The 25,063-nt window shown below is 33.7% G+C and overlaps 3 protein-coding genes across 3 annotated transcripts; 2 read left to right on the plus strand and 1 right to left on the minus strand.

Annotated features, from left to right (window-relative positions):
* Positions 1-1,472: 1,472 nt before the first annotated feature.
* On the plus strand, positions 1,473-11,527 carry TRIADDRAFT_54138 (uncharacterized protein; the record flags this gene model as incomplete). The annotated part of the gene is made up of 23 exons (XM_002110257.1): positions 1,473-1,569; positions 1,903-1,928; positions 4,164-6,008; positions 6,095-6,138; positions 6,274-6,388; positions 6,958-7,021; positions 7,240-7,371; positions 7,512-7,648; positions 7,902-8,055; positions 8,164-8,318; positions 8,405-8,752; positions 8,832-9,254; positions 9,328-9,404; positions 9,486-9,517; positions 9,641-9,716; positions 9,851-9,985; positions 10,087-10,190; positions 10,350-10,505; positions 10,577-10,735; positions 10,866-10,984; positions 11,096-11,160; positions 11,258-11,354; positions 11,441-11,527. The coding sequence occupies 23 exons, from the start codon at positions 1,473-1,475 to the stop codon at positions 11,525-11,527; spliced, it is 4,647 nt and encodes a 1,548-aa protein (XP_002110293.1).
* Positions 11,528-12,858: 1,331 nt separating this feature from the next.
* TRIADDRAFT_54139 (uncharacterized protein) lies at positions 12,859-15,659 on the minus strand (the record flags this gene model as incomplete). The annotated part of the gene is made up of 7 exons (XM_002110789.1): positions 12,859-12,936; positions 13,075-13,146; positions 13,232-13,267; positions 13,357-13,425; positions 13,590-13,684; positions 14,069-14,155; positions 15,620-15,659. 7 exons carry the CDS (start codon positions 15,657-15,659, stop codon positions 12,859-12,861), a joined length of 477 nt encoding a protein of 158 aa, XP_002110825.1.
* Positions 15,660-20,462: 4,803 nt separating this feature from the next.
* On the plus strand, positions 20,463-21,584 carry TRIADDRAFT_54140 (uncharacterized protein; the record flags this gene model as incomplete). Its single annotated transcript, XM_002110258.1, has 1 exon — positions 20,463-21,584. The coding sequence occupies one exon, from the start codon at positions 20,463-20,465 to the stop codon at positions 21,582-21,584; it is 1,122 nt and encodes a 373-aa protein (XP_002110294.1).
* Positions 21,585-25,063: the final 3,479 nt, after the last annotated feature.

A 25,063-nucleotide genomic window follows, 5' to 3' on the forward strand; every position in this document is an offset into this window, starting at 1 on the left:
TGTGGTTTGCCGGTATGTTGTCAACAGGTTTAGATTGTGTCAACAATATTGGTTTTATATTTTTATTGAGTAGAGCATTTGCAATGGGAGATATATTGATGAATGTGCAGTACATTCATACAGATCAATATTATATTCCAAAATTTCATAACGACTTATTACTACCCATTCTCACACCCGCTCTTTCAACAGGTATAAGCCACTAGTACGTATAAATGTACTCGTAAAAATGGCATCAACATTCAAATGATGTGTGCATAGTTTCCAGAAATAAGCTAAGATTAATTGCAATTGAGGCTTTAGAAAACGATGCAATAGCACGAAATTCATTTTGAAAAAAAGTTTTAAACATTTCGTAATTATAGGTTCATGAACATGAAATACTACTAGTAGGTGTGATTGCATGGGTTTACTGAGGCCATTTGTTAATAAATGTTAATAAAGAAACATTCTACATGCCGAGAAGTTCATACGAGTATCATATCCTAGACATGGACGCATAAACATGAAATACTACTAGTAGATGTGATTCCACGGCTTTACTAAGGCCATTTGTTAATAAATGTAAATAAAAGAAACATTTTACATGCCGATACGTTCATGCGAGTATGATATCCTAGACATGGACGCATAAGCATGAAATACTATTAGTAGATGTGATTCTACGGCTTTGCTGAGGCCATTTTGCTAAGAAGTGCTAATAAAAGTACAGTGTCAATACTACTGTAATATGATAATAATGAGTCACTGGCGTTTTACAAACCATGATCGGAAATTGAATACTGTTGTTGAATGATATTGAGTAAAACTTGTGGCACGGTAGATGTATTTGAGCTACGTTGGTGTTTTCGATCATTTAAAATTATAATGAATAATAATTATTGTTAGGCCTGTCAAGCAACGGTATGAAGACTTGTGCTAGGTTCGCCTATTTGGGTCGTTGAGGGCCATAGGAATTGGAGATCGCTGCGCCACTGAAAGGCCATGACTCTTGGAATAAGATTGATGCTCGATCTACATTAGTTCAGTAATTGGATTATAGTAGTTTCTCGAAGGGCTGCAGTCTTGTACTTTAAATTTGGGGGATCGGTAATGGTTCATTATTTATATATATATTGTATTAACTAATCAAGTCATTATCAATTTCTACCCATAAACTGGTCAGATATGTAAGATTCGTTTACCGTAGATAAACTGATGGAAGACTTGAGTTTAAATTGCATTTTTTGAGTCTACACTACGTAGGAGTATTTCATAAGCACGGCATGCCATCTATTCATTCAAGTCCATACGCCATGCTAGTAAGAGGGACTACTCCAAGAAAGGAGTTTCCTCCATAACCGCATCGACAATACACGAAGGGGGTCAAGATGACCAATAACCTTCCTTAAATAACTGACGTTGTCTATAGCGAATAAATGCATCCAAATTACTGATTTCCAACTCTTTCTATCTATGTATTTTATCGTGCAATGGCTACCTATAGCCTATACTTTCAAATTGAATCCATCTGTTATTCCTGCAGACATGTTGGATTGCAAGCCATTTCTCCAACTGTCATGTCGGTCGGTATAAGACGAGTGTTGCTATTATTTATATAGCTCGGGTGGTATTGTTTGAACACCGGCTAGTAAAACGTCATCGCATGGCTTTTTATTGATTTTCTTCCTATTGGCTGTCGTTATTATCAATAGTATATCGTATACACTCAATAGCGTACCATAAAACACTATAGCATGGGCTTATTTCTCATTGAAATTCATCTTCGAAGCACCCTTGTAAAAAAATAAAAAAAAATAGCTTACAGTAAATACAAGTTTTCTATCCTCTATTTCATTAGTCATTAGTTTATTCTTGGGCTTATCCTGCCTGTATTTTTTTTTTACAATCCTTTTACCTCAGCTACGCCTGTTGAGAAGGTATCGGAAGTAAGTGTTTATGCCTAGTGATTTTAGTCAATACCATGTTGATGTTTAGATTAGATTGTTATTTCTACAAATTTAGCACATTTCATCAGTTCGGTATGAATAAATAGTTTAGACACGGTTAGGATAATATTGGAGGCAACTGGAAAGATGGATAGTAGAGTAGATTAAGCAATGGATGGTGTAGTCGATCAGGGTTAAATAGTTGAAATGGTTTGCCTGTAGTTATTGAAAGTTGCAATCCAATCGATTGACTTGGTACTTTTCCTGACTGCACACTGTGCAGTAGGCATTTGACCAACTGGATGCTAGTGTTGTTTGTATGGACATGAAAATATTGCCTGACCAACTATTCAATCTTGCAATGTACAGTAGAATGAAGATCAGACCTCAATTTGAATGTTTCTCCTCCTTTTTCATACCCTTTTCCAGTCAAAATTTCCTTCTTCTCTATCAACAGTTTCTCATACTCTATTCCTATGCTGTATTCTACCCTTGTTGACTCATTTTGTGATGATATTCGATCATATTAACTGCTAGTGTTGATTGTATATATGTACGTGCATGTCAGAATAAGTTGCCTGACCAACCATTAAATCTTACAGTGCAGCAGGCAATATAGAATGATGGACTACTTACAGTACTTAATTCACTAGCCCTTGGTAAAATAATGATGGTCAGACCTCAATTTAAATTTTCTCTTCCCTTTTTCATGCTATTTTTCAGTCAAAATTTCCTTCTTCTCTGTGAAATTTCTCATACTCTATTCCTATGCTGTATTCTACCCTTCGTTACTGATTTCTTGGTTATGATATTCAATTATATTAACTACTAGTGTTGATTGTATATACAGTATACTGTATGTACGTACATGTCAGAATAAATTGTTTGACGAACCATTAAATCTTACAGTGCAGCAAGCAATATAGAACGATGGACTACTTTACAGTATAGTACTCAATTCACTAGTCTTGGTAAAATAATGATGGTCAGACCTCAATCTGAATTTTCTCTTCCCTTTTTCATACTATTTTTCAGTCAAAATTTCCTTCTTCTCTGTGAAATTTCTCATTCTCTATTCCTATGCTGTATTCTACCCTTGTTGACTCATTTTGTGATGATATTCGATCATATTAACTGCTAGTGTTGATTGTATATATGTACGTGCATGTCAGAATAAGTTGTTTGACGAACCATTAATTAAATCTTACAGTGCAGCAGGCAATATAGAATAATGGACTACGTGCAGTACTCAATTCACTAGTCCTTGGTAAAATAATGATGGTCAGACCTCAATTTGAATTTTCTCCTCCCTTTTTCATTCTATTTTTCAGTCGAATTTCTCATTCTCTATTCCTATGCTGTGCACTACCCTTCGTTAGCGGTTATTATGGACTATAACTACAGTACAGTATTATATTATTAAACACATCAACTGCTAGTGTTGATGTACGCGTATGGACCTAAGAATATTGCCCAACAAAGCATATTCAATTTTGCAGACTGCAATGGTCGTCAGACCTAAATTTGAATTTTTTTCTTCCTTTTTTTATGCCCTTTTTCAGTGAAAATTTCCTTCTTCTGTATAAAAAATTTCTTATACTCTATTCCTATGCTGTATTCTACCCGTCGTTAATTCTTATTATTATTATTCAATCACGTTAACCTACTAAAAACGATAGGACTAATTTTTTTAATCGATCAAGCATTTTGTTTCCACCTCTCGCTCCTTTTTTCAATGAAACGGCTATTCTTGTGTGAGGATTTAATAAGTCTATTTCTATAGGAATGGCGCAAATGTCATAATGGCAGCTAATGAAGCTTAAGTTTATCTACTTGAAATCGGGAAATTTCAATACAGTGCTATTCTATTAATGTAAAGTGATTGCCAAAATTGACAAAAAACACAATATTCAATTCTACAAACAAATTCATTGAGTCATACATACAGTTTAATCTATAGCTAGCCAACAATACGATTGGAATAATACGCAATTATGGTGCTAGCCTTACTGCTATTATTGCATAGAAACAGACATTGTTGGTTAGTGTTAAACGGAAGCTTGAACGCGCAATAACTTAATTGAATTAATGTAATCTCGAACGGAAATGATTTTACACCTAACCATAGTGTATCTAGAGTTTAATTCTTAAACAAAAACATAGAAAAATCGCCTTCAAATAATAATTGAATTGCTATTATATTCAAGCAGCTCATAACGATTTAATCTCATGTAGGAAAACTATCCTCTGCAAAAAGAGGCAGCTGTAGAGAATAATTTAAATTCAAAGAAGAAAATAACACGATTTGACAAGAAACCAATTTTAAAGAGTCGTAAGAGTTTACCTGCTTTTAGGTTGCAAGACTCATCCGAGAATTGGGACTCTACTACTGACAATAATAATAACAATAATAATCAAAGCAAAATCTCTCGTCTCTTTAATGTTACGTTAAAATCACCGACTGATCGTAACAAAAGTAATCACCACCAAGATCATAGTATTGGATCGAAGAAAGAATTTCGTCGACAAGTAGCACATGTTAGGGATAATCTTAATCGCCATGAGTTATCAACCAAGCATTCAAACATAACTGCACCCCGCACTAGTCACGGGGTCGAAAAAGAAAATCCACAACAATTACAAGAGGCACTGCAAAAACGCTCTCAATTAAGATCGACTAAAAGTAACCATCTACTTGATCAAGATAATAAAAGGCGTAAATTATCGCAAATCAAAGCTAAATTAGCTACAACCTTTACAGAATTAGAAATGGAATTGGAAAAACAAGGTGATGATATTGATGCTGAAGTTTTCACCGATTATCCAGCAGATAGTAGCCAATCGTCAAAGTCCAACATAGCTCAAGGTAGTAGTCGTAAATCTTCTGATATGATACCTGGTGAATCACAAGAATTGGTAACTAGGAAACTCTCGCTAAAATCTGTTGGTTCTATAGCTGATGCAAACAATGATAGAAAGTTATCAAAACCGGATACATCTGGCGCTGAATTTTTACACATTAAATCTTCCTTAAGAACAGCTTCTAAACGATCAGCTGCCAAAAATGATAATGAACCTGAAAAGGACGAGCATCAAGTACTCGCTCAAAGGAAATTGTCATTGAAAAATACTTCTCGTGGTCTTGCACAAATTAGTGAAAGCGATAAAAAGACTGGTAATGAAGCCTTACCTTTCTTACAAATGAAAAATTTATTGAAATCCACTGGTAGAGGCAAGCATATTATAACCGAAGCTGGCGATGATAACACCAATAATGATACCAAGGTAGTGAAAGCAACCCGAACGGAAAGCGACAAAGAGGAACTAGTCCCTGCTCTAATGCAGACTAAATCTTTACTAAAACGAAAAGAGAATAAGCTAGAAGATGTGAATGCAGAAAATAATGCTAAATCGGCCGAGGCTTTGGCTTTTTTACAAGCGAAAGCATTACTACGTGGTACTGGAAAGCGTGTTGTAGATGAAGAAACACCAAAAACTGAACCGGTCTCATCTGATGGAGATGCTTTTCTTCAGATTAAATCCCAGCTTCGAGGTACTGGAAGACGTATTGTTGAAGAAGAAAATGAAAAAGAAAATGTTGATTCCCCTTCGCCAGAGAATGATGGTTTACTTCAAGTTAAGTCACAACTTCGAGGTACTGGAAGACGTACTAGTGAAGAAGATAAAGTAGAAAATATTGATCCCCCTTCTCCAGAGAGTGATGCTTTACTCGAAATTAAGTCACAACATCGAGGTACCGGTAAACTTACCATGGATAAAAAACCAGCAAAGGAGGAGTCAACATTTCCCCAAAGTAATATTTCCCATCAGCCGAGGAAAATCTCTTCTGTTACTGTACAGCCTGTTGCTCAAAAAATAAATGACAACAAAAAAAGTACATCAGAACCAATAGTGTCAAAAGTGGCTCCTACTAGTGCTAAAACTGAAAAGATGAAAGCACAAGAACGAAAACTATCTAGTGAAGCGGAAGATATTAAAAGTGAATTAATATCTTTAAAAAGTCAGCTAAGGAAAACAGACAATAAATTTGCAGAAGAAGTCAGCCAAATCAAGGAACAGGTATAGTCCTTCATCGTAAAGTGTAGTTTTGGTTACTTGCCCATAATGATTACACTAATGACTTATTTTTCGAATGATATATTTAGGAAACTATTAAAGAAGCAGTGGATGATGTGGATTCGGAATTACGGTAACATATCCAATATTAACAATGTTTCTCATTGGATCCATGATGATATTCTAAGATCTTCTCTATTGAAATAATTGTAAGGTATTTTGTTAGTTAACAATTTACATTATCTTGCTATTTTATAATCCAATGCAGGTATAAAAACTTTGCCACATCACGTAGAGCCGTAAGGCCAAATCGTCGACAGCGAACTTCTGCCAATCCGTTAAAATCATTGCAGAACAGATCTGATTTACTGGAAGATGAAGAGGTACAGCCTAATATCTTCCTTTAAGCTTTAAGTCATCCTAAGGTTTTACACTAGATAATCGTTTTAGTTCGACGTACATTATGTAGATTTTGCTGAGGTCTTGTTTGTTGCTAATGATTTACGTAACTAAAATCTTTTGTCAATCGAGCAATGGTATAAGTAAATAGGATGTAATAGAACCGTTTGATTGTCGTGTTCTATTGAGTGAGCTAATTTGTATTTCTTATTATTTATTTCTTATGCACGTTAACGTTTGAATAGATATCAATATACTGCAGATTTTAGTGCGCTAAGATTATTGTCCGATAATATAATGTAATAAATGAAATCGATCAGATCGATCACTTTATACAGTTTACGTTATTTTAACGAAATTATTTACTTTCAAATGCTATACTTGTATAATGTATGAAATAGTGTTTTTGATAGCCACTACCGATGTAAACATAACTTGTCGCTCCTTATTCAACACTACTACTGCTACTTAACTGTTATTAATACATGCACTGTAGTTACTTTCTTCGTCATAATACTGTAGTAATTTATGAAACGAATTTTTTTGATGGTAGGCTGCTGGAAAAAGAGCAACAGCTACCTCTGGAGAATCGCTTTCAACGCGTATTCGACTTCCCAGTATGTTCTTAATTATAATTATGATCAATTACTCTTGATCTGCGCTAATTTAAGCTAATATTTTCTGAAATATTGTGCAATAAATAATCCTATAATCTTCTGGCTACTATATCATTGATACTAATAAATTTTGTAATGTAATTAACCATATTGCACCAGCAGAAAATGGTATGAAAGTGAGAGTATGCTAATCTAGTCTTATTTTCGCTCACACTTAGAAAACCAACAATTTGCTCCAGCTGCAGTTGCTGGACTTGCTGCTGATTTAGATTTCACCTCAGTTTCTCTTCGCAAGCAAGAGGATATTCCACCACCGTGCTACCCTGATGTTATACTACTTCATATTAAAGGTATATTATAAAGTGTTTAAGATTCTTCAGCAGATCTTGATAAGAGGATCTACTATTTGACATTACAGTATTTGCAAGTGGTTCGAATATGAATCTTTTTGGAATTAAATTGTATTAACCTGAAGACTTGTATATCTCAGGGCGCCGTAATGTCCAGTGCCGTTTTGTTGAACCTATTTCCTCATCAATCAACATTGGCGATGCGTTTATTTTGATAACGCAACAAGATATATTTCTATTATTAGGAGATAAAGTTAACGTAATTGAAAAGAATAAGGTAGGCGGGATCTAATGGACAGTACAGTATATTCTAAATATTCGTATATATATCGTTCACCTAAGAATCGTAAAGTGCTGAAGTACAGTGAGGCACTAACGCAACGTTAGGGAAAGATTATGCAATAATTTTTACCAATTCATTAAGTAGTATTTCGTCTATTTCATAACAGTACTATACTGTAGATCAATTCAACGTTATTGTAGAAGTACCACAACTTTGAGAATCATAAGTAACATCTTCTTTCGTCTAGGCTGCTGAGATAGCGACACTAATTATTCAGCAGAAAGATTACAATTGTAAAGCCTCACGACCGATCATCTACGATAACGTTAAGGATTGTGATTTTAACGGTGTTAATACCGACAAATTTTGGGAATATTTAGGTGGAAAACAGCCCTTTACTCGTACGTACATCTTCTACATGGATGTAAACAAAATTAGTTCAGATATTCTGTATGCTATATTATGAGACTATAAGTTATTACTGTATTCACAAAAAATTTCATTTGCAGCTCTGGATTCTGCCTTAAGTGATGAAGAATTTGAACAAGGAATCGATGCCATCAATCAAATATTTGTTGTACAATGCAATCCAACGGAAACATTGGTAGAGTTAGATGATTGCAGCGGTAAACCTTTGAGAGTTTCCTTATTAGATTCCAAAAATGTAAGTTGGATTAGTTTCTATTTGTGTTAGTAAATAGGTAATTGAAAATCCTAATCGGAATTTGCGTTTATGGAATACAAATATAGGTTTATGTTTTGGATTTTGGCAGCGAGGTCTACGTTTGGGCAGGCCGATTCGCAGAAACGGACGCTAGACGAGCCGGAAATAGGCTTGGTCAAGAAATGTTTGATAAAGAATACCAGTTTGCAGGCCCCATCAATCCTTTACTGCCAATAAGCATTGACAACTATGATGAAGATGAAAAGAAGGTCTCGACGGCTAGGCCTCCATGGGGTTTTTTCCAAATTCTTAAAGAACGCACAGAAACGTCTGCTTTCAGAGAAAAATTCTTCGATTGGCCTGAACCCGGTCTTTCGGATAATTCTAGAACTCTTAAAATGACTTATTTTGAAGAAAAAACGGTTAAAAAGAAGGTATTAGAATATGCACGATAGCTCTAATTGTCTAATTTAATTATTTAATGTTGTTGTTGTGTATTTAATTGTACATTAGAAACCATCGATTCCTTCAGAACTTACAGTCTACGATGCAAAGAATATGATTAAGAATGAGATAGAGGAACCGAGTACTATATTAGAAGGTCAAGATATAGGAAGAGGTGAAGGTGTACCTTGCAAAGCCGGAGAACCTGGCAATGAAGTAGAACATTTATCTGTAAAGATATGGATTGTTAGTGGTCGTGTCCATGAAGCTCTAGATCCGAAGGAATATGGAGAGTTCTATTCGGGAGAAACTTATGTAATTTGCTGGCGATATCGGGTAACAGTTATTTATGGCAAAAGACGTAGAGCACAGCACAAAACAGGCCGAGATCGAACTGTGTATTTTTATTGGCACGGAAGCGATTGCAGTATTGGTGATAAAGGAACTTCAGCTCTATTAACTGTAGAGCTTGATGATGAGAAAGCTCCGCAAGTAAATAATTGTGGTGATATCAGCGATTGGAATCGATATAGAATTAATATTGTATTCTTATATTCTTATATAGATACCGTTGGAACAAGGAAATGAACCACCTTGTTTTTTTCTTTTATTTAGTGGAAAAGCAGTTTTCCATATTGGAAGGTATTTGTTATTTTTGCCATATATCGGTATATATTTTTATCATTACTAAATTCTTTTATAATGTGTGTTTGCGTGATGCAGGCGAAATAAAGCAATGAGTCCTGGAATTGCAGGTATGGCGTACTGCAGTTATCTAACTGTACTACTTGATTAAGAATTACTAAAGACAATCAAATTGTAAATCAATGATTTTGACAATATTTTAAAACTCTTTTATTAATAACTATTTGTCCAAGATGATAAAACATGTCGTATGTTTCGAATCCAAAATGAAACTTTAAACGAAACCTGTTTGGTGGAAATCTTGCCGCGGTAAGCTAATTATTGCGTTATTAAGTTGTTGCTACTTTGTAACGCGGATGCGATAGGCAGGTACCTTAAATTTCAGTTTAGGATTAAGATAATTCTTAAATTACTAAACTGATCCTTTATTGATTTATAAACAGTACTACATCACTGCGGTCGCGTTCCTGTTTGATTATTGTTGTTCCTGGTAAGATTTTATACGTTTGGAATGGTTTAAAGGCTTCTGAGGCGATACGTAAAATGGCGAAACATGCTGCGGAGTCTTTTCTGTCCCGGTTGGTTATTAGCTAAGCTAGGCATTATATTCGGTCTATTTGCTACAGACTATTTTATAAAAAAACAGCACCTATCTGAAACTATTCTATCCTTCGATAAGGTTGGAAGATGTAGCTGAGAGTCAGGAAATCGAAGAAGGTGATGAGACTAAGGCATTTTGGACCATTCTTGGAGGAAGGGATGACTATGGATCTTTATCATGGAGTATGTCGTTATAAATAGCGTCGCACTAAAATTAGCAATTATATGTATATGTTTTTGCTAAATAGCGATACATTATTACATAGTACATGCATACGTACCTTAATTTCTGCTATATTCATAAATCACTACCTAATAAACTTGAAAAATTTCTTGTTTTAGGTGATAAAAGCTATAATTTCAGACCGAGACTATTCGCCATGAATAGTAAGACTGGATACTTTATCGCAGACGAGATTCTATCTCCGACTAGAGTACCTAAAGAGCCATATCCTTTTCCTTTTGTTCAATCAGATATTTATTCTGCGGAACAGCCTGGTAACATTGCAATCAATTGGTTCGGATTGACTTTTATGTATTATTTGATTATTGTTTGTTTATTTCTTTAGCTATTTTTCTTGTTGATGCATACCACGAGGTATATTTATGGCTTGGTTGGTGGCGAATAGTTGATGGTGAAGAAAGTGTTGCTAGAATAGGTGCTGCTGATGTTCGCTGGATTAAAAATAAAAAATTAGCTATTGAAACAGCCTATAATTATTGTCAAGGTACGGAATAACTATCAAGAAGAGTATTTTTTTAATCGTTATAATCGGTAATATTAGTCATTCATAGCGTCTTATAGTAAAATAGTTTGTATTTAACAATTGCGATTTTCTTCCTTTCGGATTACATTAGCGTTGAAACGTGATATGAGTGCAGCTATGATTGTGCTAGCAGGCTATGAACCAATTGCTTTTCAAGCTATCTTTCCAGAATGGGATGTTGATATGGATGCAAGAAAAGCAAATATGAAGGTAAAAGGAGAATCCATTAGTTGTCGCTTGTCATTTATGGACTGCTGCTGTTCTAGTGTGTGGTATAGCAATTTCTCGATTTAAAAATCGTATATACTTGTTTTTGTCCAGGAATTTCGCAGTGTGTATTCTAACAAAAGAGTATTAATTCAAGACGAAATGAAAAAATTGTTAACGTTAGTCGGACTTGGGCTAATGCGTTATTGATATTAGGATAAGTCTTGTTCGTTATTATCTATTGTAATTCTATTACAAATCTGTTATGACTTATAGAAAGACTATCTATTCGCTTGAATTATTACGAACTAATCTACCCGACGATGTTGAGCGCGAGAAAATGGAAGAATACTTAAGTGATGAAGACTTCCAAGTAAGATATGTATTTAACGTTTGCCTTCATTTTAACGAATCTGGATAAATCTCATAAAGGATAACGAGTTGTCTTTATAAATTTAGATCGCTATTAAGATGAGTAGAAGCGATTTTGCTGCACTTCCAAAGTGGAAAAAGCTACAAATAAAGAAACAAGCAGGATTATTTTAATGATATTCAAATTGATCGTATAGTTTTCAAAGTTTTAATAATCTTAGTATCGGATTTATATTTAATTACATTTTAATCTTTATCACACAGTAGGTATATTATTGTGCTATATGAGTGAAGATATAAGTACTATATTTACGGTTTATTAAGTATTATCGTAATCAACTGTCTTTTATGTGTGACATAGTGATATTTTATAAGCGGATAAAGAATTGAATTATCGGTATTAAAAATTGTCTGTTTCCAACAAAGATTTTTTTTCCTGTCGTTGTAGGAACTTGTGAATTTAATGTTACAAATTAATATACATATACCGTATGCATATTTATATTATTTCTGTATACTGTACGAGGATGCTGCATGTGGTTACTAATTTCGAGATGTTACCGATCTTTGTGTAAAATCAGATATTAATATCTATCATAATTAAGAGATGGAATGGTTTATACATTATTTTCAAGATTTTTACCAGGTTTATCTGTACAAAAAGTGGATATATAATCCTTAGCTAACAGATTCGTAACTACTTTGCATTGTTTTCTTATATTGTATTATATCCTATTGAATAATGGCAATGCTAAGTCAATGAATTATTGTTTTTCACCCTGACTTATTCTATGCATCTTAGGTAGAAGCGATTTCTTGAGTGAATTTACGTAAACGGCTATTGCGCAGTTTGGGTTTTAATAAATTTTCATTTATTACCACAAGTCAGTCGTACCTTGGATATTTTTTTAAATTGTAACTGTTTGGCTTATTACACTTAATCGGAATGTTGATTGTACAGAATAAATTTAACAGGGATACAGAATTCTCCAAATTGTTCCATATTTCACATGCTGTAGAATTAGATATATTTCAATACTTTCAGTAATATTGTGAATAAATACAGTGTCACTTTATTATCACTTGTTTTGTACAATTTGGGATTCATAACAAAATTGAATTCTAAATTGAGATTAAAACTACCTACTTGATAAACTTCATTTACAGGAAGAACATGACTATGTTAGATTTAAACAGAGTTACGATTGTTGTTAAATAATTTTAAACTTTAAGTAACTTGTTCTATACATATACAGAGACGGTCTCATGCTCATAAAAATCTCTTCGTCATTAGTGATACTTTACGTTGTATTGAAGGACTGGTTTTATATTTTGAAATATTACAATAAAGACGATAGCCTTCCAAGCGGTATTACAAAATAATACAACTATGCAACTAAAGCAGGAAAATAAAGTAACTGCTAATGATTTCTAAGTTCAAATGGAAAGATAGTTATGGATATCGAACAGTATCTTTGCTATGACTTTACTCCACAGCAACTTAATTAAAGGGCTTTAGAAGATTGAGCATGTTTTGCTGCTTTTTCTTCTTCGACAAGTTGATTCCATTCCATAAGTTCTTCCTGAATTGTAATAATTAAGAAGTACTGACGTTTAAATAAAATTTATAAAATAACAACTTTGCTATGATAAACAAATGTAGAAATGAAAGTAGCATCGTTAATTTAATCATAGCTAGACTAATAAATTTGATAACGTACCCTGGCTTGTTCTTCTTTTGCTTTTTCGAACAATTCTTTCTGTTGTTTTTCTAATTCCGTAAGAGAAAATCCCTAGGCAGATAGGTAAAAATGATTTTATCATACTATTATTTATGTTCCATAAATAATAAATAAAGGTTAAGTAAGAAGTTCTTACCGATTTTTCTAGCTTCTTAGAGCACTTTTTCCTTTCCTATTCAGTGGCAGGATGAAGCAAACTTAGCATAATTTAAAGGTTAATGAACGTATTCTATACAGAAAGTATTGATTAAGCTGAATAACCTCTTTCTCAGTTTTTAAGTCTCCCAAAACCTTTTTCAACTCACCAACGTAACCTTCAAATCCCAAATTCTACAAGTAGAATGGATAATATTTCACAAAATAAATCATAATCATTTACGCATACATGCAGTATTTGCATGAAGATCTATAATGTAGTGTACTAATTATTTATGCATAGTTAGAATACGTATACATAACAAGTAGATGTCTTGATGAAAGATAATTTTCTCTACCTTTAAAGCCTCGATAACATGCTCCGGAAAAATAGTCTTTTTATTCTTTTGACTACAAATAGAATTACTTTCGGACGATACCATATGGACAAATTCTATAATGTTATAATTGATGACAAGCATCAGGGAAAAGTTTCTGATATCGTAAATCTACTGTGCCATCTTTAAAAATTGGCCCTATTATAACTGGTATTAGTAATAGAATAAAGAGAATACAGTGTGGTTTGTGTCCACGATTGTGTTTCTCTTCTTTCATAACGTTATTCAGTATTTCTGATATAAGTGAGACTAGATAAAATGTGCAGTTGTCCACTTTTGCTATCTGGACAGTGGTAAAATCCTTCATCAACCGCAGGTTTATACCAACATTCTAGTGCAATGTATGTTATTACTTGATATAGTAATGATAGTATATCGTATGCTAGATAGTAGTAACATCAGCATTAACAAATGTGCTAAATTAATTTTCTGCTACTTACCATTACAAATATTAGAAATTAAATCTTTGGCATCATTCGATACCCGTACGCCAGGTACGACTTCCTTGATAAACTTTTGAATCGTCGCTATAATTATTGCAAGATAAGAAGATATCGCGGTTTAATCAACACATTCATGATGTTGCATTATACTGTACTTGCAGAAATACTATCTACTCATAATATTACACTAAATTAATAATTGTAGATCACTAATACTATTGCGTAGATATTTGATGCTATTATAAGAACCCAAGAGTAGATTACATCGGGTAAATTCACGATAAGGTTTACGAAAAGCCATATCAGAATTCCAAGTTATACTTTACAACGAGTATTGCAGGTAGATTTATAGTAGTTACTTTGATCTAACTGCACCGTAAATCTACTGACATCACTCCCAAACATATTCTTATTTACAGAGTACATTTGCTATCCGATTTGTCAGGTTTACGATTCGACAAGATTGGCACCTGAGTTATGTACCATATACGGATATGCTCTATTTTAAGACACAAATTTAGCTAGCGACAAATACTCCAAATTGAGCGTAATCTTGTGGTATAAAATACGTTTTATTAGCACCTAGGCAAGAGTATTTATCTTATTTTCAACAGCATCGTCATTGTGGCTGATGAAGCTGTCGAGTGGACGTGTACACTTATCTCTCTCTTTCTATATAACATACAGCATGTATGCAAGATAAATTCAGTCTATCTTACGTGTAATTAAGCTCGCATGTCCTAGAGAGGTGTCAAAATTTTTTCTCCGCTATGTTCTGTAGTGATGTTTTTGTCTAGTATAGTATGTTAGAATACTGATTGATTAAAACGTTTCCAGTACTTACGCCACTTGGAATATTCATACAATTTAATCATGAACTTAATAGTGAAATCAACGCCATCATGAAATTAGAGAGGTGGTAGATCGTATTTTAGATCAATTGCTACAATTGGGACGGTCTATCATTTGACTTATCAATCATTACGGCATTAACGATATCTACTGTATTAGAATGATATGGCTATTGCACATGATGAGGAAAGCGCCGTCACCAATACACACAAGAGATAAAATGTTAAGATACTGTTGTAATGGAGGGTGTCTACATACTGTAGTTAATCATGTTTTTATCTCGTGTTTCCTAACCCTTCCAACTCGTTTCAAGCCATTAATAGCTATAATCTACAGTACAGAACATGCACAAATCTAGCTATACTGTACAGTACTATTGAATCAGTCAGAGAGTCCATGGCGATTTGACACTATTGCCCAGGTTCCTACGTGATTTACTACACAGTACTATCTCTATAATAAGAGGAAACGGTCATAACTTGGAAACATGTTCGATGATAGCTTGAATAGTACTTCAAAATCAAATGATTAAAGGATGATTTATTATTTTTTAGCGGTACAGGACTTTCTCAATTCGAGATACACTTTAATACTTGTAAGACAAGCGTGAAATTGGTAGTATTCATTCTACCTGGAGCAATTGATTTCCTACAGTATGGCGTGTCATTTATCACCCCATGCACTCTTTATACTTACATCGAGGTAAATTAGCCGATTCTTCATCCGAATCAGTCATGGTCGAGTAATAATACGGGGATATAGGAGGTTGAATATCTTCGATTGCAAGTGGGTTTGGAAAGAAACGTCAATTCCGTTTCAAGATGATAATGCGATCGATCGGCTAGATCGACCTTAACAGTCTTACTATAGAACTGTCCTGTTGTCCCGGGGCTTCAGTCTGTCCAGAAATCATGATGCTGTGTACTCTACAGCATCGCTATCATCTGAAGCCACTAAACTACTACAGTACTATGCTGTGTTGCTACAGTACGAAACTCTTACTGTACAGTACAGTACAATGGTGCACTGACTGGAATTCTTTTTCAATCTACAGTACTGTACTGTACTGCACGCGTAAACACAGTACAGTACTGAACAATTTGATTATTTTCGATGTCTACCCTTCGTTCAAAAATCAAAAGTTTTATTTTGTACTTTTTATTTTATTGCCGTTTTAATGGACATGTAAGAAGTTTTTTTAGGAACTACTATAGCCCTTACTAAATATAGCCCTTACTAAAATATAGCTAACTATAGCTCTTACTAAAATATAGCTAACTATAGCCCTTACTAAAATATAACTAACTATAGCCCTTACTAAAATATAACTAACTATAGACCTTACTAAAATATAGCTAACTATAGCCCTTACTAAAATATAGCTAACTATAGCCCTTACTAAAATATAGCTAAATATAGCCCTTACTTTCTTTGATCTCTTTAAAGTGTTGATATAGCTAAATATAGCCCTGACTTTCTTTGATCTCTTTAAAGTGGTGAATTATAATCATGAAAGTAAAAAATTTCAAATTTTACAAGACTACACCTGGATACTAACAATACTTGATCAATATGGAACTGTACTCGAGGTATACGGTTGGCTCTTGGCCCACTATACGCTCGTATAGGGCCACCGCATCAATCAAGAGGATAATTAGGTATTCAAACAACCCTCTTATAGTATTACCGGTATTAATAATTACTGGCGATGACGCCATTATTCCTTATACGTGAATCGTTACGCGGCTTAAAATTAATTCAAGTCAACGGACATAAACATCAATGTAGAATCTGTACCCTACTGGCTACAGTCCCTACTATGCTATACATTATTTCATTCAATACAATCCCAGCCTAGATAAAGCTAGTTCTTAATAGTATATCCAGTACCGCACGTAGTCTATTTTCTAAACTCTTATCAAAATTATCGTAAATTATGAATGATTTAGAGTAATAATCACACATTGCGAGTAATTATTAAAATATTAATAGTCTTAGCTATTCATACGTGATTTCGCTGTCGGCACCTCACAATCGTATCAATCCTGCCTACATTAGCACCTGAATAAACTTTGCTCACCAAAAATGACGATCAAGATTAACAATATGCAAAGATACGTTGTTGACAGAGTAGTGCAATTAGTTAAGTTCGTAAACCACGCAATAATTGAAATTAATTACTTTATGACTCAGATGCGGTAAAACGTAACTTCGACTAGGCGAATATTTCTAGCAGTAAAAATGATGACTAATAGAGAATGCGTTTTGGCACACAAATAGTAAAATTCATCAATACCTTTATGGTATGCAGTAACAAATCTTTATGCATATACGAATATACTCATCTACGCTGACATAGCTAGGATACCTTTACGACATACGAGTACTGTATGATTTCACAAAGCACCAACGGTATTTTACTACATGATAAGAGCGTAATCTTCCACCATTAGGCTATATACCAGGCGCAATATATTGTACATTGATTGTTAATTCTTATTACAATAAGGAGCATTAGGACATACTAAATTGAATTAGTTACAGTGCCTTTTCACAAGCTGGGGGATGAAATCATAGAAATATAATAATGATTATAAATATAGTCAAAAGATAAATAAAACGTTTGTTATCTATTAGGAATTAAAATACGCGAGTATCGCATTATCATTATCATGCTATGCGTATTTTACAATTGCAAGAAATATGCGATAGCATAACACTATCTATCCTAATTTGCTTTATAATTCCGGTAGAGATGTGTTTACAATTAATGTTAAACATTTCCTTAAGTTAGTCGTTGACGAAATGGAATTTTTTAAAGTGATGACATAAGACGATAATTAATGCATTTCTCTACGCCTACCTACTTTTTACTGTACTAATTAATTTGCCGTTATTACTACGGTTTATTTTGTCATAATATTCACGCACTTTGATGACGATAAGGGAGCTCATTATAATCAATATTATGTATTGATAATAACTGTGATTTTCACATACAACTATACTGTAAGGCATATTGGTAATCATTCTTTACGGTAACATTGTTTTATCTTATAAACAAATTTTATCTATACACTCAAATATAACAATTACAAAATTCAATTATTAGATACGTAATCAAGCAATCGCATGATTCCTTTAGTATTATAATACTCAAGAAGTAATCATAACAATTATTTTCTTCATTTTCGCCTTTCAATTAGGCAAGTTTTCCTGCCATTTATTAGTCATCTTATCGGTGATCATTTATCAAAGGCTATACCACATTTTTTATTGCACTTTACTTCGTCAATACATCATCAATTTCTGAATAAAGCCCCAATAATACATACATATATGTAATAAGACGGTACGGAATGATTCATATGGTACTCAATTGAATAGAATACCCGGTAAAATTATAACTCATTTCGAAATTTATGTGCATACATTCTACCATCTTAACGACGCCTTAAAAGGAATTCTATTTTAGGGTAAATATCCGCTTGGTACGCATTAATGTTAGGAAGAATTATTGTTTAATGACAATGAGCCTTTGTTCTGTTGTGATTAATCCACGCGGATAAAATATAAGAGAAAGATATAAAAATTGTAATAACATAGAAGTTATGCGGCTCATAATAATGATATAATGATATTATTAGCATTTAGGAAGTAACGCAATTTTCAATCGGAAAGAAATTAAAGAATATTAATATTGTTATTGTCACCTCCGTGCAATATACAGTATCTTTATTTCTTTCATATGATAAAAATAGTTACGTAAACGAAAAAGAAGGTTGAATATTGCTATCTATTATGGAATTTACCGGAGGAAATGAGATTTTCTCAATAATAGGGAATAAATAGCTTCCTCGATCATGCAATACTAATCAATTTTGCATGTCATCAAAAAGTTGTGATTTAATCCTTTGATAGCGAGTGTGTTAACTGTAATTAAAGACTTTGATTTCTACAAATCACTGCAGCAACTATGCAATGTAAGATTCCTCAATTTACTCTCAGGAATATCAAATATAACCGTCTATCGTGTTACACAAGCTACCTTCCACTTTTTATTAACTAAAGACAATATGTATGAAATGTTATTATCGCAGTAAATAGATATTCCCCAAGTACTATACAGGGTTAAGAATTGTAAGCCAGCACTTTATTCTTTTGATTTTATTTTCAAATTAGTTGAAGAAATTTTGAATATGTTGCTATGTATTACAACATTATTATACCTCTTTTGATATATAATAGTTATGCTATCGGAATTATTATTGTAATAAGACTATACAGTATTGCCTAAATGAATGAATTGAAATGCCTTTAGACGATAAATTGTCTAAGATATACATTACGCTAGCTTTTATTGACTCAAGAATGAAAGGATATACGATTTACTTCTGGGAAGGTAAAAATTGCTTGAGGCAATCCTTTTATAATCGTTTATCGTTTATTTTAAAAAATTCAACAACAGATTAGAACTGGCATCATGCTATGATTCACAATATAGAGTTCTGGCTAGCTATTATTAGTTTGACCTCCTGATGTCAATGTTATTTTTGTAGCTTTCAGAACAGCATATCATAACAATAAAGTCCTGTAAATTTTCCACCAGAAAAAAATTTCAGTAGATAAACACTACATTACATTACCAAGTCATCTAAACTAGTAAAACATAGTTGTATTAATGTGAAGAATCATGCAGCCACCAAGCAGTGATTTTAAGGGCACTCAAAGGGATAAGCGGCATTTATTATGATGATGTCTATTCGTATTGTTATTTTAGCGGCGACAATAAGCTTAATGGTATTGTTTTATTGCTACAGGTGATCAAATCAGTTTTGATAGTAAGAAGATAATTTTGAAAGAGGTTAAAAAAGATGATTAAACCTAGAGTGGATATTTACTTAATCAAAGATGTTGGCCATATATTTAGATATAAGCGGATATATAATACAAAGCGAAATCAGTTGATTAATTCCTATTGTTGATTTTCTGCCTCCTATGATTGTAGTATAGTGGATATAATTAGTCAACTCGAGTTAATAACGTAAAATGGACAAAACCAAGATGAAAACTTTCCAACTGTGATCAAGAAAGTACAACGGCGATACACTGCTGCCGTGCTATTGATGAACATCAATCTATTAACGTTAAAACAAGCTACTAATTTATGACGTAACGGCATCATTTGGTTACTTATAATAACAATTTGTCATATGATCGTTAGCAATTTTCCCCGTATATATATTTTTTTAATTATAACCGATCTCTATGTATCTGTTGTGACTCATATCAAGATACTGCAGATTTTTATATACTTTACAGATAAAAAACGTTATTATTGAAAACACTACCGTACTGTAATTATTAAATAATCGCAGGAGATGATGATTATTCCAGTGCGTACTTAAAGCGATGGTCACAAGCCGCTTGGTTATAACAAATTGATCATATTTATAATTCATTACGGAAAATCATTTTTATGTATCGAAATAGAGACTAAGGCAGGTTAAGAATGACATTGAGGAACAGAGAGAGTAAAATGGTTGAACCTTCACCCATTATTACTGGTGTAAGTACACTTCAGAATAATAAAAGTCAACTATATAATGGTTATGGCCAACACTACCCTAGCAACCGGCATTATAGTGAATACGTCAAGGAAGTCAGGAAGTGGCAAGAAAGCTTTATCAAGCGTGAAAAGCAACAACTAAAAGAAAGTATAAAAAAAGTGCCATCCTGCTCAAATGATCGAATAGGTCAAGCTGATAATATTAATCAGTTTAATCGAACAGCAGCACTGAAGAGCAACTCGTATCCTTCGGTACTTTATAAAGGTAGGCTTCACAGTTTTATGCCTAGAAGCGATATTGACCGCTTGGATCCGCTCAGCCCACCTTCAACTTTAACTAATCAGAAAGAATTGCGACGTTCTATCATGGCTATGACGACACAAGGTAACCCACAATCTAATAATAACATCTCGGTTAAAAGTAATCATTACGGATCTAAAGCAAATAATTTTATGGTCCCAGTCAACCAGAGAAATGTATCTATACCCACTCTCCATTATAGTAGAGATAAAAGTAGTAAACGTCGATTATCACCTTTATTGATGATTACAAGAAGGCAGCGTCATCATAAAACTACTACTTCTACTTCGATTAAAGATCGTAAAAAAGTTAGTGATATTGAAAGTCACATCGATATGACTGTTAAATCATCTGATAAAAATCTCGATCAAGATAGGCAGCAACCGGCCAATCCTTTAACTAATGGAGAACAGGATTGTGGAACAATCACACACGATGACGAGCTAGAGGTTAATAATGGCAATTCGGATAGAAATGATGGTGACGATTCTAAAAAGAAACAGTTAGTTCAACCTGAGGAATTATCAATGAAAGAGTTGAATCTTGACGATAATGTTGATTCCGACGTAAAAATCGTTATTGATGAAGTAGAAGATAACACACAGAATGAAATTACAGAACAGAATGATGTCAGCAGTAGTGATAATCATTTAAAAATTAATTCTGTTTATCCTAAACTAAGGGCCGTTTTTGCCTTTACTAAATTTCTTAAATGTCAAGGCCAAATATCAAACCTGGTAAAAGAATTAAAGGATATCGTTCACGCAGTTGAGGAAAATACACAAGAATAAAGTATTCGAATATGGATTGAGATTAGTACATTGAGATATCACATTGTTACAACTCACTTGATAGCATATGCAATATACGAGTACAGCCATTCTCACAATTTTAATTATTCGGCGGTGTTGGAGCTGTTGTACATCGTACTATTACAGTGGTGTTATTGCCTTGATGCTTCTAAAAACGACTTATGCAGCTTTATTTTTTACTACTTAAACATATACAAGATTGTTCGTTACTAATATATTACGAATTTTGTGACATTAACTGATCAAGTATAAACAGTAAATAGCTTTTGAGCCCTGTAAGAGTGAGGAAAGGATTATTTGCCCTTGCCTTTGACTTACTAATAAATGTATCGTAAATTCTATACAATTTTGTATGAATGTCGTTAATTAATTAATTTAGTTAACTACGGTATAGTTCGTCGTCCAAAAAGTCAGCAATACGATCGAGAAGGTAAATTGTGATCAAATTATCAGCATTATATCGTGTATATGAAGATTTTGTTTGAGATTACGCATAATCCCATTTTCCATCAGTTTAATAATGAAATTTATTCCTTGCCATATTAAAATAGCCATGCTCATCTTATCTCGGTTATTCAAGAAGATTTTGGTGGTAATTTTATCATCAAATTATAACTTTGTCAAGTTTTAGCAATAGTCTATTAATGGATGTTGCTGCTCTTTGTATACTTGTACAATACAAATAAATAAATATGCATTTATTACTTCAAAGTTCTAATCTTAATACTGGGTAGACGTATGATATTGAAAATATCTGCGGTACACACGATTTCATTTTCTACCATGGTCTTCAATGTTTACGCACATATTACTTTCAATAGGAACCGCTAAAATGAAAACGTTTTCTCAATGGTCTCTCACCATCTCTGATTGTACTATAGTAGTTCCTGCTATACGTTCGCGCAATATGTATTATCGATAATTATCGATAAGCGCTATTGAAGCAATAGTAGCTTGATATACTATACGAAATTGAGCATAGATAATCTTTTCTCGATCAAGTAGCTCTATCATACCACTTTTACCATAGACATGTTCTACTTGTTGAAAGTGTGAAAGGAATGAAAAGATTGCTGAACTGCATAAGAATGATAGACATGTATGCTGTTCATTCACGTTTAAGAGGGAGTAAAGTAAGATATTATTTTACTTGTCCAGTAGATGATTAGTTATACTTTATAGTGAATGAAACGATTCTTCTAGTCCAGTTTATGCGTATACTGTATTATAATTAACTCCTTGACGTAATTTGATTAATTTTAAGAGTAATGTGAGACGCTACTCTAGAGTAATATTGCCATAATTGTTTTTTTAAAGTGCCAGACCACATTATCTTTTGTGCATGCCATCACCAACTTTTTTAGTATGCACTTGAGGACTAATGGCTATGACGGTATAACTGAATTAAATATTGAATGATGGGGGGTATTGTCGTTTAATTCGTCGACATTGTATGTTATTTTTTTTATTCCATACGAATATCTTGACAACCAATACTTTGCTATTACCGTCTACATATGTATCAGCCTTCCCTCACGTTGGTAAAAATGGTAAATTATACAGTATATTATGTTATGTGAAGTTTACAGTATGTATATATACAGTAGTAGTATTCGCAAAGAGAGAGTCAAGACATTTTGACAGGTAGGCGTACCATGCAACTTCGTACTACGTATAGTTGCACGTTCACAGTGATTTGTAGATCTCTGATTGCAAGTAAGGAAGTCTGTATTCCGAATAGCCATTTAAAATCAGTACATACGTATACTTACTAGACAGTAATATTACTACTTGTCTTTACCATAGAATCCCACCAACTGTCAAGATATCCAAAATAGTCGTCTGTTTTGTATTCTTTTTCATAGGAATAATGCACCATGGCAGATTTATTCTATAGCCATGACGATAAAGCTGGAATCATGAAGTCTTAGTGTTACACTGTAGTGGATAGTCCATGATGACTATTACACCATGTATAATGTATTGTATACTAATTCGCTATTCAGTATGAAGTCTGCTGGTGAAACCTCTTCAAATGAGGGAAATATCGACGAGCGAAACATCATTTTTTTTATGATGATGCTGATTATCTTTCATACGAGTTTCAAGTGTTTTAATTTTTTAAACTATTTAAGCTGAATCCTTTTTACATATTTATCGTACTCTACGATACGATACAGCCGAACATTTTAATAGCGATGCAGCGTCCAACGCTAAAAATAGAACTACAACACAGTAAAGTGCGCAGTAGTTCTCGCGAAACTCTGTGACCCGTATATCAATGTGAAAGGAGACCATTCTGTATACTTTACACTAGTGTACGCTATACAGTACGTTTGTATTTGAAACATTTTCCTAATCGAATTTCCGAGCAAGAAATCGGCATTTTTACGGAACACTCGCATAATCATGGTTTGCTGATGCTTTTTAATTAATATCACTTGCAAATCACGAACATCAAGTTCAAGCCATGAGAGTACTGTACACTGTGTACAGTACAGTAACTGCATAAGCATGATGATACACTGTACAATGTACTGTAGTGTACTGTACAATGTACTGTACTGTATAAAAGAACAGTACAGTATGTACTGTATGAAAAGGATGACAGTCTTGATAGTGTACGAACAGTACTGTAAAGTTAATATGAATGAAATACTCTATGTTTGCAAGTGAATTTTATCACTATTTTTATTTCTATTCGTCCTAGAACGCTTTTTATAATTCAATACTAAGTGCGGGCATTCATTTCTACGAAAGCGAGTGAGTTTACTTGAAATTTCCAATCCTTAACGTCAAATTATAACTGAAGGATAGCACTACAGTTCATAAATGCTTCGCCGTTTCTTCATTAATTTGTGTACAGTACAGTACATTACTTTGAAGTGCTACTGCTACGTGTACTGTACTGTACAGTACAGTGTACAGTGCAGTCTGGCATAATCTACAGTACTGTACTGTACTGTACTGTACTGTACGACGTGTTGGCCAACTGCGGTACTTTGTAATGCTGTACAGTGTACTGTACAGTAGTGTAGAGTAGAATACAGAAGTCCTTCTGTAAGGTGGCAGAGATACTCGGCTACGCGTCAAAGACTTTCTGGTACACAACCATGATTTGTAGTACGCACTACGCAGACGCAATACTGTACAACTGGTGCACTGCTAGACACTGTATTGTGTACTGTCTAGTACAGTACATTGTACTGTATCAAGGGCATCTTAGGCAAATAGCAAATCCTGTACTGTACAGTATGTACAGTACAGTACTGTAGGCATGGATTTACTGTACATTGTACTGTGGGCATGGATTTACTGTACATTGTACTGTAGTCGACTGTATGGTCCGCGCTGGTACAGACCAGACCGCTTGCGTCATACAGTACCATTCTCTCTCTGCAGTACAATACACAATCAAGGCAAATTGGTGCGTCTATCTAGTACTGTATGACTGTCGT

The sequence above is a fragment of the Trichoplax adhaerens genome, genomic scaffold (assembly GCF_000150275.1).
Source record: "Trichoplax adhaerens TRIADscaffold_3 genomic scaffold, whole genome shotgun sequence".
NCBI classification, from domain to species: domain Eukaryota; kingdom Metazoa; phylum Placozoa; class Uniplacotomia; order Trichoplacea; family Trichoplacidae; genus Trichoplax; species Trichoplax adhaerens.